Consider the following 18,702-nt stretch of genomic DNA (forward strand, 5'->3'; position numbering starts at 1 on the left):
AGAGCCTTTATGGATATCATGGTACACAAGAATTTTTCAATGCACAGGTAATTGAATTAACAAGACCAGATAGATGCTAAATTACAAAAAATCCTGTAATCCAGAAGTCAGTTAAGGTTCTCTGCCTTTGAGATTCATGTGTGATTGATTGGCTTGAACACCACATGGAGTGGGAAGCACCTTGTTCTCTCTGCTCTCTTTCCTAATCACCCATGTTGCCAGCTCCCACTTTTGTTGAATTTGTTTTGTACGTGGATCATCTCAATATCCAACAAATATGCTCCCAGTTCTGTACCTCCTCAACTGTAATATAGAATTCAACTCTATTTTACATTTTACACACACACACATGCACACACACACGCACACAACATATATTCACCCTTTTTTCTATAGTGGACTTTACTAAAAATTAGGAAGACAGATAAATTTAAGTTGAGGTGTAACAAACAATTGAAGATAGAACATTTGGCTTTCTTGTGCTTAAAATCTTTCTTGGCCATCATCTCATGCTTTTGCCTCCAACTGAATGGAGCAATCAGCTATGGGCTGGTAAATGTCACAATTGGCGCTGAAAAAAAACCTCAAGGCCCGGCACGATGTCTCACGCCTGTAATCCCAGCACTTTGGGAGGCCGGGGTGGGCGGATCACCAGGTCAGGAGTTCGAGACTAGCCTGGCCAACATGGTGAAACCCCATCTCTACTAAAGATAAAAAACTGGCTGGGTGTGGTGGCAGGCACCTGGAATCCCAGCTACTCTGGAGGCTGAAGCAGGAGAATCGCTTGAAACCAGAAGGCAGAGGTTGCAGTGAGCTGAGATCGTGCCACTGCACTCCAGCCTGGGCAACAGGGCGAGACTCCATCTCAAAAAAAACAACAAAAAAAAAAAACAAAAGAACACCTCAAAAGTTCCATTTGTGGCATTTTCAATTTCCATCCATGGTGTGAATACTCCCACTATGTCTGACTTCAAGCTACCAACAAGACATCACTAACGATGGAATCGGGGACAAGATGTGCACAATCAGCTCTGCCAAATTGGAGTGAGTGGGCTCCAACACACCACTGGCTTAATTCATACTTCTGCTTTTGTGGAAATACTCTCTGCCTTTTGTCCCCAAATTTATCCCATTTTCTAATAAGGGAAAATTAAACTTCCATTTGAATTTCTCTTCGTGTCTAAACCCTGCCCTGGGGCCTATATTTTCAGACCCAAATAGTTTGTTGCATGCTATTTCTAAGTAAAGAAATTAAGAATTCTAGTGTTGATTATTAATGATTTTAACCTGGGAATAAATAATTTGTTACTGATTATGAAAATTTCTGAATCACCCTCTCTGAGTTACTGAACTCTTATGAGTTCTCTTGCTTTTGAATTCCAACACTTTTAAAAGAAACTCCATGTAACTTTTCTCTCTTTTTTACAAAAGATAATGTTCTCTTCAATATTGCAAAATTCTTGAGGCTAGGATCTGTATCTTATTCATCTTTTAATTCCCTGTAGTATCTTGGGTAATACATTCACATAGTTGAAATTCAGTAATTAACTATTGAATTTAAAATCTGCAGACATTTATCAAGTGCCTACTGTCCACTCTCTATAGTGTTTAGTGGGAACTCACCTAGAAAATACTTGGCAGATATTTATTGATGTAACTCTAAAACAACATTTATCGAGTACTTCCTATTTAAAAGCACCATGTTAGTAACTCCAGTCAAAGAAATGTAACCAATGGTCCTTGCTTATAAGGAAGTGAAAACTGAGAAGAAAGACAGGACGTATGCCCAAGACAATAATGTTGGTACCTGCCACTCGGTCATTTCCAAATGAGTGTGATGAACACTCTCCAGGAGTTCAAAAGAGGAAAAAATGGCTTTGAGTCTTTAGGTTTTATAAGTAGGTAAGATTTAGACTTGAAAAGAGTAGAATTCATGGAGCAGGAGAGAGGAAAAAGGGAACATTTCTTGGCAGTCAGTGTAAAAGATAGGTGAGAAAATATTGACTTGTTTAGGGGGCAGGGGTGGTTCAGTCACACTAGAGTGGAGGTTTTGGGTAGGCAGGTTGTAGAAGATAACATGAGTATACCAGAGGTCAATGACATTGAGAATACCAGGGACCTAGTCTTGAATTCCCAACTCTGAAGAGGTGTAATTTGGAGGTGGAGCCATGAGAGAAATGAAGAGATTGCAGTATCCGAATTGTGTAACATGTACAATCTGGTCTATCCTTAAGAGGCAAGAAGCATGAAAGGGTTGCAATGATCATAACTCATCAAGAGGAGATCTAGAGGGGCACCAAAGGACATAATCTGGAACAAAATGGTTAGATGACTTTTTTTTTAATCATATTGTTAGCACTTGGTAGCTGTTTTTGTCCTAGAGTAGCATAAAAACCAGAGAAGAACTGTGGACTCAATTCTGGAGAACTGGGTTGGAGAATTAATTATAGAATTTATATAGAATCTTATTATTTTCTATAATTAATTAATTATAGTTGGATCAGGAGAATGACATGATCATATCTGGTATCTGGTAGCAGTGTCAGGAGTAGAGTGAGCAGTGGGATCTTACTGGCATAGTAGGATTGAAAAACCAGACCAGGGTTTTGACAGAAGCAATGAAAGAGGACAAATGATGGATTATACAGAGGAAGGAATGATAGCCTGTGTGAGCAGAGTTTGCCTGACCTTTCTGAAGTAAACTGGGGTCAGGGAGTTGGAAGAGAGAAAAGTCATAGTCGGGAAATAACATGCAGTGATGCTTCCTGACAAATCAAAGAGCAATAGATCACACTCTGAAGTTTCTATAGTGCCCTAGTGTCTTTCAGGGAAAGCTTTAAGACCTCTTTGTGATCAGCTGGCCTGGCTTCACTTTAGAACTGCCAACATCTTGAAAGATTTGTCATTCTCAACACATCAAACCTAGAAAGGGTACCAATGATTCTATATTTGTGTGAGTGAATGGTTGATTTGTGGGTAGTTCTTTTTGCTGTCTGGCTTGTTTGTGTTTGCAGTGTTGGTCACCTCTGAAAATATATGTCCATTATTTACCCCATTGATTTTTCAAATGGTCAGATTGGTATGATAAACTGAAGCCAGAAAGAGTCCATGTTCAGCAATCTTATAGTCAAGACTCAAGGAAACTAACCACATACAGATATGGGGAAGTGTTTCTTCCTAGGGGTAATGAGAAAAATGGTCATCTAGAAACCTGAAAGAGTTTATATGTCTCCCCCAGAAACTCCTTTGATATTATATGGCACTGGGGAGATTAGACCTCAAGGTGTCTTAGGCAAAGACCAAAGTATGCGACTCAATAGACGAGCAATTTTCTCTTTCTTATTAATAATATTTTCCTGATCTTTTATATTTTATTTTCATGTTATTTATGTATCCAATTTCCCAGTAGCCCACGTTTTTATTTCTTTAAAATTCACACACTCTTGAGATTCCTAAGATAATAATAAATGGGAAACAGAGAGTATGATGGGTGGACATGCTGAGGATAAATGGAGTTTTCTTTTCCTATGTTATGTATTTACATGTTAATCTAATTTCGTACTTTATTCTCTGCTTCCACATTTACCCTTCTCTGTTCTCTACAAAGTCACTAGATAGCTTTCACAATTTAAGTCCGGTTAGGGCCCTGTCCTGTTTAAAACTCTCCAATAACTCCTTATCACACAGAGAATAACGTGCAAAGTCCCTACTCTGGTCTTCAGGTTCTACTTGACCTTTCTTGGCCAGCATTGACATTCACCTCCTGACCTCCTCCCCTTGCTCCCTGAGTCCTGCCATATGGCCTCTACACTAAGGTCCCTTAGCAGATTTTCATGTCTGTCTCCTTTAATGCCATTCCCAAATCTTCTCTTGAAGGTTTCCTTCACAGATAATTCCTTCCTGACCACAGTCTTGAAAATAGCATTTGTAAGTACCCTGTATCCCTTTGTATGTTGTATATATCTTCATATGTCACGGAAACTTAGATAAACATGCATCCCAATGGAACATAACCTCCAAGAGGGCTTGGTACATATGAGGTGCTCCATAAATATGTTGAACAAATTTAAATAAGAACTCATTTTTCTATAATTTTCTGATTGATGATCCTGCTGGATTATATTCGAATTAAGCCATATAAAATATATAGCTATAAATTGATTAATATTTTTAAATATATGTATTTAAAATTAACAGTGGCCATTAATTATGGATAAGAAAATTGTTCGTTGTAGCACTATTCACAATAGCAAAGACATGAAATAAGCCTAAATGCCTATCATTGATAGACTAGATAAAATGTGGTACATATACACCATGGAATAATATGCAGTCATAAAAAAGAATGAGATCATGTCCTTTGCAGCAACCTGCATGGAGCTGAGCTGGAGGCCATTATCCTAAGCAAACTAACCCAGGAACAGAAAACCAAATACCACATGTTCTCACTTATAAGCAGGAACTAAATATTAGGGACACATGGACACAAAGAAGGGAACAATAGACGCCAGGGCCTGCTTGAGGGTGCAGGGTGAGAGGAGGTGAGGATCAAAAAACTAACTATTGGGTACTATACTTGTCACCAGTAGAGGGTTGTGACTGCAAGTTGTTTAGGTTCTTGGCGTTTTGAACAAAGAACTGGACAAAACGCCCAGCAAAGCAAAGAAAGAATGAAACAACAGAAGAATGAAAGCAGAGATTTATTGAAAATGAAAGTACACTCCACAGTGCGGGAGTGGGCGTGAGCAGCGGCTCAAGGGTCTGGATACAGAGTCTTCTTGGGTCCAAATATTCCCTGGAATTTTCTTGGGTCCAAATGTCCCCTATTCCCATTGGCCACTTCATGCTCACCTCATGTAAATGAAGTGGTAGCCCACAATCAGTCTGATTGGTTGCAGAAAGCAGCCAACCAGAGACTGAAGTAAGTTAAAAAGGTTACTCTCCTGTGCAAACATCTGATTGTTTGCAAAAGGCAACCAATCAGAGGCTAGGGTGAAGTAACAAAGTTATACTTCTATGCAAACGAAGACTCGCCTGCAATTAGTCTGATTGGTTGCAGACAGCCAATTTCCTATCTGCCCCGCAGAAAAGATGGGGGTTTCCAAAGGGAGTAGCCTCTGGTCCTTTTGTTACTCAGGCGTGGAAAGTTAGGGTTTTCCTTTCAATTTAGTTCAAGGAAATTGGCGTGAGACAGCCTTAGATTCCCTTCCTTCAGACCCTATTCTCCTGCCTCATACTTATTACCTGGGTGATGAAATAATCTGTTTACCAAACCCCTATGACATGCAATTTACCTATGTAACAAACCTGCACAGGTACCCCTGAACTTAAAATAAAAGTTAAAAATAAAAGAAAATTAGTAGTTGTCTCTATGTTGATACATTGTGGAGTTAGTCTCCCAGTTTGACTTGCCTCGCTGGGCTGGAGAACATTAGGAGTGTTTTTGTTTTGTATTTCTTTTGAGCTATAGTTAGTAATGGGAACAAAAAAAATCATTAAAAAAACTTTTATACAGCTATCATATTATAAAAATATTAATGTGTTTGCCTCTGATGAAGTAAGCAGCATCTGATAAATGTCCATTGTTTTGAACAGGCGCCTGCTGTTAGCTTCTTGGTCCATTGCACATGTATATGGGCATACACATAAACACACGCATCTCTCTCCACTGTGTCTAGTAAACATTAATTCATAATGCATTACCAACATTAAGCAGAAACTTTGGATCTCAGAAAGTTGACGATTTTCTCTATACTTTTGTTCTCTAAGTAAAACAAATTGTTTAATTAAGTACCTCATTATTTCCTTTCCTTTACAGATAGAAGTCCTTATAGATTTGAGATTCTTTTCTGAAGCCTTTTATGAGATATCCCAAATTTTCTATGGAAAAAACATGCCTTGTTCAATACCTGCAGGCTATAAAACCACTGGAAAAATGAAGGTAACCTGACAATTTGATTCAAAGCAATTTCTTTACCTATGAGGGATACATTCCTAAAATGTAAGGAACATTCCCACGAAAGTGTATTTACAATCTCTGGTATTTTAGCCCTCTTTGTTAAGCCTGGTTACAACTGACATCAGGATTTTATGAGGTTTCATTTGTCTGGGTTGGAAGAGTGTCATGGGGGAGGGAGCATGGTTTTGGAGTAGTTTTTGCCATCGAATTCTGGCTCAGGGACGCTGCGTGTTGCTTTTTATTATAGTTACCATGGGCAGTCTTACTAGGCACGTTTATCAGCCACTACTGCTTAGTTTTTTGAGTCTAATATTATAATTTCTGGTTAATATTTTAAATCAAAATAGTCTTTCCTTATGTCTTATTTGGATCTCTTTGATTTTCATACTTTATACCAAAGTTTTAAGAATGTGTTCAAATTTCTTCTGACTTCTGTGAGGAGAGACCATCCCTCCATATTGTCTAACCTTTTTTGATTTTAGGAGATAGTTTTTACCTGGCTTGTTTAATTTGTATTTATAAACTGGATAATTGAAGCATCCTTGAAAATGAATACTGGAGTTGACGTTTAAAGCATAAATTAAATCAGAGGGAGCTATTATTTTCCTCTCTTTTGGTCTTCATGGTGGTCTGGGAATCACTGGGTGATCATGCTTCAGGCAGATGCTTGGACCCTGCTAGACCAGCAATAAAGGAAATGGGAGAAGGTAGCAAGTCATTTTGCCTGGGAGAGAGTGTGTGTGTGAGGAGTGAGACTGATAGGCACAATACCAGCTGGTTGGATTCAAATTTGGAGGACCTAAAGCAACCTGGAGAATGAGCTATAAGTCTTGAAAACCACTAGCATAAGCTGACATTATATTTACATATAATATGATCATTACTTCAGAGTATTCCCCTAAAATGTACCTGCTTATTACTCCATATGACTGCTACAGCATTATAATTTATTGTAATAGGAAGTGAGGCTATCCACAGAACATTCCAAGAGGGATGTTTATTAGGCAATTGGATACATGTATGTGCATGAGTATGTATGTATATACATCCATATATATGCATATATCTGTGTGAGATTGATAGATGGATAGAGAGATACACATAGAGAGGGGAAAGAGAGAGAGATTGGAGTCAGTTGGTTGATGTTTTGCTCATTTTCTGTGGCATAAATTAAGCATCATCTTACCTGGATTAAATTAGCAATATTTTCTTGCTTGCTCCTCAGTTAATTACACTTTAATCAGTTAAAAAATATTTTTTGAGTGCTTACTGAATACAGGTGCCATTCCAGGCATGGAGATAGAGCAGTAGAAAGACAGCAGGGGGACTCCTGCTTTCCTGGAGCTTACAGTCCAGTGAGGAAGATAAACACCAAATACATTAAGCACATAAGTATATGTCAGATATATACACAGCTGTGAAGGACAATCAAGCAGAATTGAGGGGATGGAGAGTGACCAGGGCAGTGGAGTGCTGTTTTATTCAAAGTGGTTTGGAGAATCTCTATAATAAGCAAGTTTTGAGGGAAGTGAGCCATGGAAAGATCTGAGGGAACAACCTTCCAAGTAGGAGGAACTGCAAGGGCAAAGGTTCTAAAAGGGATGCTTGCAAGATGTGGTTGAGGAAAACCAAGTAGGCAAAGTGAGGCTGCAATGAGGAGGAGGAGGAGGAGGAGGGACCTAGGAGTCAGATCATGTAAGACCTCATAGGGCTTGATAAGGACTGGAATTTTCTCTAAATAAGATGGGAAACTGCGCAGTTTTGAGCAGAGAAGTGATGTGATAGGAATTAAATATGAAAGGACACTGCTTACTATTGGGGAAGAGGCTGTGGGTGGGCAGGGGTATACATTGGGAGACCAGTTAGGAGGCTGTTGCAGATAATCTGGGTGGGGCATAATAGTGATTGAGATGATTGTGCTGAAGGGAGTGAACAGCAGTCCGGTTCTGGGTGTGTTGTGAAGGTACACCCAGCTGCATTTGCTGATAATGGTTTGGATACAGGATGTAAGAGAAAGGAGGCAAGGATGACTACAGAGTGTTCAACCTGAGCGACTGGTAGGAAGATGTTTTCGTGTACTGAGATGGGGAATACTGCTCCAGATAGGGGCTGAACATGTTAAGTATGAGATTCCCAGTAGACATCCAGGTGGAAACGCAGCATAGTTAGGTGCAGATCATATAGGGTCTGGAATTCAGGGGAGAGTTTGGGGTTGCAGGGACACATTTGGGAATGCTGGAAGAGAGATTTAAAATCACGGAACTGGATGAATTCAGCTGGGCATGAGGCAGATAGAGAAAAGCAGAAGTCAGAGGACTAGACATTAGGGTCACTCACATTTAGAGTCCAGGAAGATGAGAAGGAAAGAGAAACCAGTTGGGTAGGGTGAGAAACAAGAGAGAGTTTTCAGTGGTCACTGCTTTCACTGAAGTAAATAAACAAACGGTCAGAAGCTAATTTTTACAAGTAGATTCCAAACTTCATTTTTATCAACTAGTTTTCATAAGATAAATGTATGGGTGAATCTATCTCCCAGTAGATTCTGATTTCAGATTTTGTATTCTCAAAGTTAATTTGCAGCTTTCCAGCTTCAGTTGGGAATTTCAAAAGTGTAATTAAAAGAGGAAATGTGTTCAGGATTTATAATTAAAATAGGTGCCAATGTTATTAAGCTGCAGGCTAGTTATTTAAAGAAGGGATTAATGAATTAAGTTTCACTTGTAAAAGAAGTAACTGAAAAAGTCCTACAGATTACTATTGAACTTTTCACAGGCCTTTAAAAAAATTCTGTATTTTAACATTATACTCATATTGGTGTTCTGCTCTTATCATCAAATCTCAAGTCCCATTATTAAACTCTCTTTAATTTATACCACCAAGGATTTCCCCTTGGATTCAGTTACTCACTTTTCAATGTATTATGGGTAATAAAGAATATCTTCAAAGAAGGGAAGAATTTTTAAAACACCAATACTTTTTCAATAAAAGCTATCTGTGATGTATTGTTTTGGGAGGTTCCCTTAAAAGCAGATCCTGAGACTAGGATTTGGGAACAATAGTGTCTTTGGGAAGTGATTCAAAGAAGTAAGGTGAGCTAGTAGGAAAGCTAGATAGGGAAGTGGGGAAGACCAATCCAGAGAGCTTGAATGAGAAGGTCACCAATATGGGTAACTGGGGCTCTCAGAGAGACTGGGTAGAACACTTCTGTTCTTCTTCTTTGGTAAGGTTTATTCTCTGCACTTCTAGCCTCTCCTGAACATTCTTATGGCCAGGCAAAGAGGTACAGGTACTTGAGTAGGACATCATCTACATGGGAGCAACCTGTCCATGGAAGCTGTTGGTGACTTCCTGGTGACCAAGGGGGATGAGGGAGGGACAGAGGGACATTGCTGTTGGATTCTACCAATGGGAATCTTTTAAAAAGGGCCTTCTATACCAAGAGAGATGCATCCTACTAGATACATCAGTCTCCTGTGGCAAATAAACTAAATGTTTCCTAATGCAACATTATATTTAGAGCCAAATATAATGACAAGTAATACACCAAAAAGGAAAAAAAAATGAAAAATATTTATTCTGAATAGCAATACAATTTTATCTCAAACTGGTAAAGACTTTTTTAAGTGATAATACTCACTGTTGTTAAAAGTGCAATAATTCTGACATTTTCATACAATGTGGGTGGGAGTGTAAATTGAGCCAGACTCTTTCAATTTTCTCAGTATATTCATATCTTTTGACCCAGAAATTCTGCTTCCAGGAATCTATCCTAAGGCAATAATCAGAAATATAGACAAAATAGTCATCAGTGTTATTTAAACTAGGGCTGAATGATGGGATAATGATGGGGAAGTGGCTCCCTGAGATATCCAGCAATAGGAAAGAGGTTATTGGGCTACATTCATAGGCTAAAGTATCACCTACACATTAGACCGAAGTTTACAAATAATGATGTGGGAAGAAAATTATGATGTAATGTTTAGCGAACATGGAATACAAATCTATTTTTAAAAATTTAAAATACATCAGCCAGGTGCAGTGGCTCATGCCTATAATCCCAGCACTTTGGGAGGCCAAGGCGGGTGGATCACGAGGTCAGGAGATCAAGACCATCCTGGCTAACACGGTGAAACCCCGTGTGTACTAAAAGTACAAAAAATTAGCTGGGTGTGGTGGCGGGCACCTGTAGTCCCAGCTACTTGGGAGGCTGAGGCAGGAGAATGGTGTGAACCTGGGAGGTGGAACTTGCAGTGAGCTGAGATGGCGCCACTGCACTCCAGCCTGGGTGACAGAGCAAGACTTGGTCTGAAAAAAAAAAATATATATATATATTTTATATATATATATATATTTAAAATACATCAAAAAGAAGTTAGTAGGGAAAACATCAAATATTAACATTGTATTTCTTAAAAGAAGTTGACTTATGTATGATTTTTACTTTCTTTATACAATACTTTTCTGACTAGAGCATAAATTGCTTTTTCAATAAAAATGATAATTAAAATAATTTTAGAACACATTAAATGTTTTATTTAAAAGAATACTCAAATAATCTTGTTCTTGCTATTACTATTTTGTATTTTGACAGATCTTTCAATCATTTGACTCAGGAAAGCCTCTTACCAGTAAAGAAAATATACAGGTAAGGATAATAATATTTTATAAACATGGTTTTCCTAAGTGTGGATAATTTTTGAGTCATTCTAATCTATTTGGTTGATGTAGTCTTTGATTCTGAAAATCTGCTATGTAATATCCTTTTCTTTTTTTTTCCCAGTATCTTTCACAAAAAGAGGATTCTACTGCCCATCTAAATACATTTGTTCCTGTCACTAATGGAATGATTGGGACTTAAGCACTTGATGACCTAGTAATATTTGAATATCTTGAAATAATAATTAAAAAAAACTTAGGAGTATTGGCAGTCTATCTCTCTTAGAAAGTGTTAGAGCAGAAGAGTTGTGGCACAACCATTGTTAAAGGGGGCTATGGATGGGGAAGGAGTTCATAGAACCAGACGACAGTTAATGCAGATAGATACACATGGTTTTTATTTTTTTAAGTGCTAGGAAACAGCATTAAGTAAGGTATTTATTTTTAATTAAATAATTTTGAGAGATATTTTCTCAAAATTGCTTTATTTTTGTCTTCCATAATTTTAATAGGACTATATCTAAGTTTTATTAAATGTAATCTTATTACTTTTCTATTATTGTGCATTTTGTTCCACAAAGTTCACTTTTAATTATCCTTCAGATGATTCATTGTTTTTTTTTTCCTAAAAATTTGTTTTAATTTATAAGCAATTTGCCTGAAATGAAATAACTGGTGTTAGGAAGATAGAAATACATATTCTTATTTCATTTTAGTGCTCCAAGACCTTGGGGTGTCTAAGAATATTTCTTTCTTTCCCATCTTAAATGCCAGAGCATCCTAAAACACTTCCTTAGGGAGTGGTTTTTGGTATAAAAAGAATGTCTGTCTGATGATTTCTTTTTATTGAAAAAGAGACTGACAGTATAATGGAAACTCGGTTTCTATTAGCTAATTAGTTAAAACAGTACCATTGGTCTTCTTAAGACTCTTCAGATTATACTTTATGTTTTTTTGCATAAAGGGAAAGAAGGGAGTGTTAAATAGTATTACTAATTAATCTTCTTTTGATCCTCAAGTGTTTGTGTGTAATTGTCAAGGCTCATTAAATCACTGTTTGCTGTAGAGAGAAAAGACAAGAGAAACCTTCTCCCAACCAATCTGAAGTTTCATGCTTCAAGCTCTTCCAAACAATGGAATTTTTTTGTTTACGTAAGGGAAATAGTTTCTCTTTTTTTTTTCTAGAATAGATAGCCCCAACATCTGCCTTATGTGTTAATTCAACAACAAAATCAAGAGCCTATTGTGTGCAAGGCAATAGGCTGCCAATCAACATTAGTTCCGATGCTGTCAATCAGCATTAGTCAATCAACAACACAGAAAAACTCCAAGCTCTCATGTAGCTTGTATTTTAATGGGCAAGACTAGTAATAAAGCATGATATATAAGTAAATATATTATAAATATGTAAATTATATAGTGCATTAGATGGAGAACCATGCTGTGGGAGAAAATAAATGCAGCTGTGCATAAAGAGAATTGGGAGCATGGGGTTAGGTTGGAGATGATCATTTTAAATGGGGTAGTCAGGTTAGTCTTCACTGAAGTGGCTTTTGTGAATAGACCTGAAACAGCTAAAGGTGCAAGTCATATGAAATCTGGAGAAGGAACAATCTAAAAAGAGGGAAAAGTAAGTGCAAAGGCCCTGAGACAACATTGCCTAGCTTGGCGAGGGACATCTAAGCCAGTGTGGTTAGAGCTCTGTGAATGATGGGAGCAGTAGGAGATAAGGTCAGAGAGGTCAAATTGAGAAGGGGTTGTAGGGCCATTGTAACTAGGCTGTTATCTGAGCAAAATGAAGAGCCACTGGAGAGTTTTGAGCAGAAGTGTGTCCTGACTGATTTATGCCATAAAGGTATTACTTTTCCTAATCTGTTGAGCCCACCATGTGCCAGGTACTGTTCTGATGCTGTCAGTCAAATACACCAGTCAACCATAATACAAATTCCCAAACCTCAAAGCGCTTACATTGTGTGTGTGTGTGTGTGTGTGTGTGTGTGTGCACGTGCACCTGTGTGTGTGCTGGAGATACTGAGTTTAGAGATGTTGAGTTTGAGATATCTGTTAGACATCCAAGTGGAGGAGTTGAGTCAGAAGTTGATTCTGTGAATTTGGAGTTCAGAAGAGAGGTTGGAGCTACAGCGAAAAAGTTGTGATTTCATCAGCATTCAGATGAAATTAAAACCATGAGCCTGATTAAGATCACCTAAGGGGAGGGAGTGAGGAGAAGGAAGACCACTGAGTTCCAGGACAATCCAATATTAAGAGGTATAGGAGAAGAGGAAGAACCAGCACAGAAGACAGAAAAGGAGAGGCCAGTAGGATAGGAAGGAAACCAAGGGAGTGTGGTGGCCTGAAAGCCAAGAGGAGAAAGCATGTTTGGAAAGAGTGGGTGATCAGTAGTATCAAATTTTGATGATGAATCAAATACAATAATACACTGAGTCTTTAACTTGAATTTTTTTTCACATTTAATGTCTCTAAAATCAGAATGCATTTTACAGTTGATGGCATGTGACAGCTTAATTGGCATATAAAATAATGGCATCAGATCAGAAGTTACATGGTATTCAAAGACTGATAATTGACCATTAGATTTAGCCAAGTGTAGGCCATTGGTGGATTTGACCAGAGGGTTAAGATGTAGGGATGGAGTGGGTTTAGGAGCAAATGAAAAGAGAGAAACTGGAACTCTTCAGAGTGTTGCTGTGAAGGGGAGGAAAGAATGGGGTAGTGGCTGGAGAAGGAAGTTGGGATATAGAGAGTTTTGGGGTTATTAAAATGGAGGAGATGAAGCATGGCTGTGTGCTGATAGGAAAGTTTCTGTAGAGATTAGCATATTTATGATATAGGAGAGAATGGCTGAGTAGCCCATTGGAGAAAGGAATGATGGCCTAAGTGGTAATGCCAGCCTTAGGTAGCAGAAAGGAAGGTAGAGCTGTTGGGGGCAGATGCTCAGGTAGGTGAAACAGATGGAGGAATTTGCTCTACTCTGACTGCTTCAGTTTTCCTAGTGAAGTGGAGGAAGCAAGGTCATTGGCTGGGAGGAAACCAGGGAAGGAAGGGTTAGAATTTAGAGGAGGGAAGGGCGCAAAATGGTTGTCTAAGAAAGAGAGAGAGGGTGAATGGACTGGCAAAATATTGGACTATTACAAGGCAGCGTTGAGGTTTGGTTGGGTACTTAAAATGGGACAATTTGTGTGATTGTGTGATTTTTTCCAGCTGTTTTCCACCCCAGGGATGCAGACCGTAAGAGGGCTCAGAGTTGGATTTCAGAGTTAGAGCTGTGATTTTGCTAAGGAAGTGTGTTTGGATAGGTGAGGACCCAGGGAGTTGAGGGTGTATATGAGAAGGGGTTCTAATGATTGACGGTGGACTCTAAGCTGGGTAGGGAGATTGCTCGTCTGCCCATCTTTTCCTGTTCCTGTCATAGTATCTCTGATTTACTTACACTAAAGCAGAGTAGCCGATATGTGTGTCTAATGAGCTTTCAGTTTGTCTGTTTTGATAAAGGATCCCATCCTTCACTCTGAGCACCAGGTTTACTCTGCCACGATGGCAGAGCTGGCCTCATGAGGCACAGGTTAGAAATTGGTGGGGAACAGCAGAAGCATTGTTGAACTGTTGAGATGGTTCTGACGTTACATGTCTCTCTCAGTAGACCTCCCATTTACAATACCCCATGCCCAGCCCTATATCCCTTCATCCTACACCAAATGTGGACTGCAAAAGAATGAAGATAATAATATCTGAAAAAGTATTTTTCTAATTTGCTCTTTTTCCTTTTTTCCATTTTTTAGGCAATTGATGAATTAAGAAATAAAGGCTTGCCTGCAGTTCTGGTTACAATTGGCCAACCGCATCTCTTAAATAAGTTTAATTTTGTTAAAGCATACTTTTTCCTAAGTGTGGCTGCAACAATAAATTGTGTCCCAGAAAATAAATTTAAGACAGTAATTACCAACAAGAGCAAACCAAACCTACCAAACTTGAAAGGTAATTGTTTTATTTTTTGCTTAATTTCTCTTTCTCCTCCCTTTCCATAACTATTCTCCCAGCCCCCACTAATCTGTATAAATGATACAGTATATATTCTTCCACAGTTTTCTCTATGCTTATATAATGACACACATATGTACTTATGTCTAGGTATATGCATATACATATGTGTTTATATATATCCATATTCATATGCTTTATATATAATACACTATCATATGTATACACATACATGATAGGATTTATCATTTATTGACAAAATGGTATATTCACATTTTTCTGCATTTGATATTTCCCATGCAGAAAAACTTCATTGAAATCACTCCAAGTCTACTGCTTTGCTTTGGTCCGTTATATTGACTGTATAGTATTCTAGGTCATGATCATCCCCCATGAATGTTCCTTGGCAACGAAGTGCATGTGCACCAATAGAGGAATGATTGAATAAGAAGAAACGTTCACCTCCACTGGTGCACATGCACTTCGTTTCCAAGGAACATTGCCACAGTGCAACATACCTAGATGACATAGTGTATCTTTCTATGGGGTATATAACCCATGGATGGGATGTATGGGCCACAGGGAAATTTTCAATTGTATTAGATGTTGCCTTAAAAATAGGTGATTTTTACCATTCAGTATGATGTTAACTGTGGGTTTTTCATAGATATGCTTTATCAGGTTGAGCAATTTCTCTTCTATTCTTAGTTTGTCAAGTGATTTTTATCATTGAAAGGGTGTTGAATTCTATTAAATGCTCTATCTGCACCTATTGGGATGATTATGTGGTTCTTGCTTTTTATTCTATTGATATGGTGTGTTACATTAACTGATTTTTGGTCGTTTTTACATTCTTGGGATAAGTCCCACTTGATCATGGTTTCTTCTTCTTCTTCTTCTTATTATTATTATTATTGTTTTTGAGATGGAGTTTTACTCTGTTGCCCAGGCTGGAGCACAGTGGTGCAAGCTCAGCTCATTGCAACCTCTGCTTCTGGGTTCAAGTGATTCTCCTGCCTCAGCCTCCCAAGTAATTGGGACAATAGGCGCCTGCCACCACACCCGCTAATTTTTTATAGTTTTCGTAGAGACAGGGTTTCACCACGTTGGCCAGGCTCGGACTCCTGATCTCAAGTGATCTGCCTGCCTCTGCCTCCCAAAGTGCTGGGATTACAGGTGTGAGCCACTGCATGTGGCCAATAATTCTTTTTACTTGTTAGATTCTGTTTGCTAGCATTTTGTTGAAAATGATTGCATTCATACTCATAAGAGATATTGGTCTGCAGTTTTCTTGTAGTGTCTTTGTCTAGTTTTGATATCAGAGTAATTCTGGGGCCTCTATTTTAAAATGTAGGTTTTATTATTCAGGTATGGTGAGACCAACAGATCAGATGACTGCCACTGAAAAAATAGTTACAGTTTCCAAGAGGAAGGGTGCACCACACCACTGTGGGAGAAGGGAACACAGGAGAGCTTGGCTGCGTCTCAGCAGGCAGAGGGCAGTGCGAGGGAAACATGAGCAAGAGCCTTTACTGTGGTTGCTATGCAAATGGATGGGTAAAGCAGGGTGAACAGGCTTAGTATTTGAATAATTTTAGTTTGAATAATTTCAGTGAGCCCTGGGGGCATAGGGGCTGTCTCTAGATATCTGATAACTGGTCTTGGAGTGATTAGGGCAGGGGAAGGGTGACCTGGGGTAAGAGCCTAATAAACGAGTTGGTGGGGGCATGGGCTCTTTAGTTTGCACATGAAAGGTGTGCTCACAGGTGAGTCTTTTACTGTCTCTAGGAACTGGGAGGTCAGCAAGGCCCCAAATGTTATCATTTCTACATCAGACATACAGAATTTTTTTTTTTTTTGAGATGGAGTTTTTCTCTTGTCACCCAGGCTGGAGTGCAATGGTGTCATCTAGGCTTACTGCAACCTCCGCCTCCCAAGTTCAAGCAATTCTCCTGCCTCAGTCTCCTGAGTAACTGGGATTACAGGTTCCTGCCACCATGCCCAGCTAAGTTTTTGTATTTTTAGTAGAGACGGGGTTTTATCATGTCGGCCAGGCTGGTCTTGAGACATACAGAAAATGTAAAGGCATAATTAATATAGCCTCACAGAATGAGTTGGGAAGTGTTCCCTCCTCTTTTATATTTTAGAAGAGTTTGTGAAGAATTGATATTAACTCTTCTTTAAATGTTTGGTAGAATTCAACAGTGAAGACATCTGAGCTTGAACTTATGTTTGTAGATAGCATTTTGATTAGCAATTCAATCTCTTTACTTGTTGTAGTTCTCTTAAAATTATCTATTTCTTGACTCAGTTTTGGTAGTTTGTGTCTTTCTAGGAATTCATCCATTTCATCTGTGTTATTTAAGTTATTGGCATACAATTTTTTCATAGTATTCCTTTGTAATTCTTTTTTTAAATTCTGTAAGGTTAGTAATAATGTTTCCTCTTTCATTTCCAATTCTATTGAGTCTTCTCCCTTTTTCTTTCTCAGTCTAGCTATAGGTTTTTCAATTTTGTTGATTTCTTCTACTTTTTCTTCTATTCTCTGTTTTATTATTATCTATTTCAATCTTTATTATTTTCTTTGTTCATTACACTTATGAGTTGGGAAAAAGACTTAGAGGGGCTCCTGTGTTCTCAGTGTTACTTTGCTTAAGCTAGAGACTCTGTCCCACAAGGTGGTGAGGCTGAGTGGAACAAGGGAACCCCGTCTGCTTAGTTGTGCCAGTTTGAAGAGAAGTTTCCATCTCACTGAACAGGCAGAGGGAAGAGAAGTAGTCATCTTTCTCCATATACCACAGACTTGCAGTACTGTTCTCACCACATTTTAGTAAGTGTTCTTGACTAGATGTTTAATCATTTGCTGTATGGCCTTAGAATCATTTCCAGAGACTTTAAGCATTAAAAAACCAATAATTTTTACTAATTTAATGGTAAAGTGGGTTCATAGAGCTCTTCACATTGGGGTGCCAGAAGTTAATCTCCGGAACAATGTGTTTTTGAGATTTATCTGTATTTATGTTTGTAGCTGTGGTTCCTTTATTTTCACTTTATTTCTTCATGTACTGATGATAGACATTTAGACTGTTTTCTATAAACATTATTATACATGTCTCTGAGTGCTTATGAGTAAGAGCTTCTATATATCTAGGAATGAAATTGATGTGTCATATTTAACTGAAAATTTAAAGTTAATTAGTATCTCTACCCTCTTCATAGATCATTTTGTTCTGATCAACCCTTCCTACTTTTATGATTTGATAGCTTTAGGTTTTAGTTTTTTTTTTTTGTTAATTTGATATTTATACATTATACCATTTTTTTTCCATTCAATAGTTGTTTAGCTTTACCTACTTATTTGCTGTTTTCTTTGCTCACCATTACTCACTGCGTTTCAGACTTTGGACATCTCTTTTCCCTGAGATGTTATATCCTTTGTAAGTTTAGATGAATAGTTAGTGTGTCATTATCATTTATTTAAAAAATCTATCCTTTCCTCACTGAAATAAGAAATTCATTATATAATAAATTCTCATATGTACCAGGTTATGATTCTTTTTTCATTTTACAGCTTTAAATTTAATATGTAATAGTTGTACAAGTATGTGGGGTATATGTTTTTTTATATACACATAAAATGTGTAACGATCAAATCAGGGTAATTGGGATATCCATTACCTCAAACACTTGTCATTTCTTTGTGTTGGGAACATTCTGAATCTTCTCTTCTGTTTTGGAATATACTATATATTCTTGTTAACAGTAGTCACCCTACTGTGCTATCAAACACCAGAATTTATTTCTTCTATCTAATTGTATGTTTGTACCCATTAATGAATTTCTCTCCATCCCTTCTTCCCATCTCCCCTTCCCAGCCTCTAGTAACTACCGTTCTCTCTACCTCCATGAAAACAATTTTTTTCTTAGCTCCCACATATGAGTGAGAACAGGCAATGTTTTTCTTTCTGTGCCTGGCTTATTTCACTTAATATATAATTAACTCAAACAACCCAATAGCAGAAGAAACACACGTAATTCAAATAAAAAGTAGGCAAAAGACCTGGATAGATATTTATCAAAAGAAGACA

The 18,702-nt window shown here is 38.0% G+C and overlaps 1 protein-coding gene across 1 annotated transcript in view; it reads left to right on the forward strand.

Annotated features, from left to right (window-relative positions):
* The window catches only part of CFAP54 (cilia and flagella associated protein 54), a 379,132-nt gene that overhangs the window by 202,405 nt on the left and 158,025 nt on the right, over window positions 1-18,702 (forward strand). The window contains exons 47-49 of the mRNA XM_054442311.1: window positions 5,819-5,941; window positions 10,551-10,604; window positions 14,416-14,611. Of these exons, the coding sequence (XP_054298286.1) occupies window positions 5,819-5,941; window positions 10,551-10,604; window positions 14,416-14,611 (373 nt within the window). The remainder of the gene's footprint in view (window positions 1-5,818; window positions 5,942-10,550; window positions 10,605-14,415; window positions 14,612-18,702) is intronic.

Source organism: Pongo pygmaeus, chromosome 10, assembly GCF_028885625.2.
Source record: "Pongo pygmaeus isolate AG05252 chromosome 10, NHGRI_mPonPyg2-v2.0_pri, whole genome shotgun sequence".
Taxonomy (NCBI): Eukaryota; Metazoa; Chordata; class Mammalia; order Primates; family Hominidae; genus Pongo; species Pongo pygmaeus.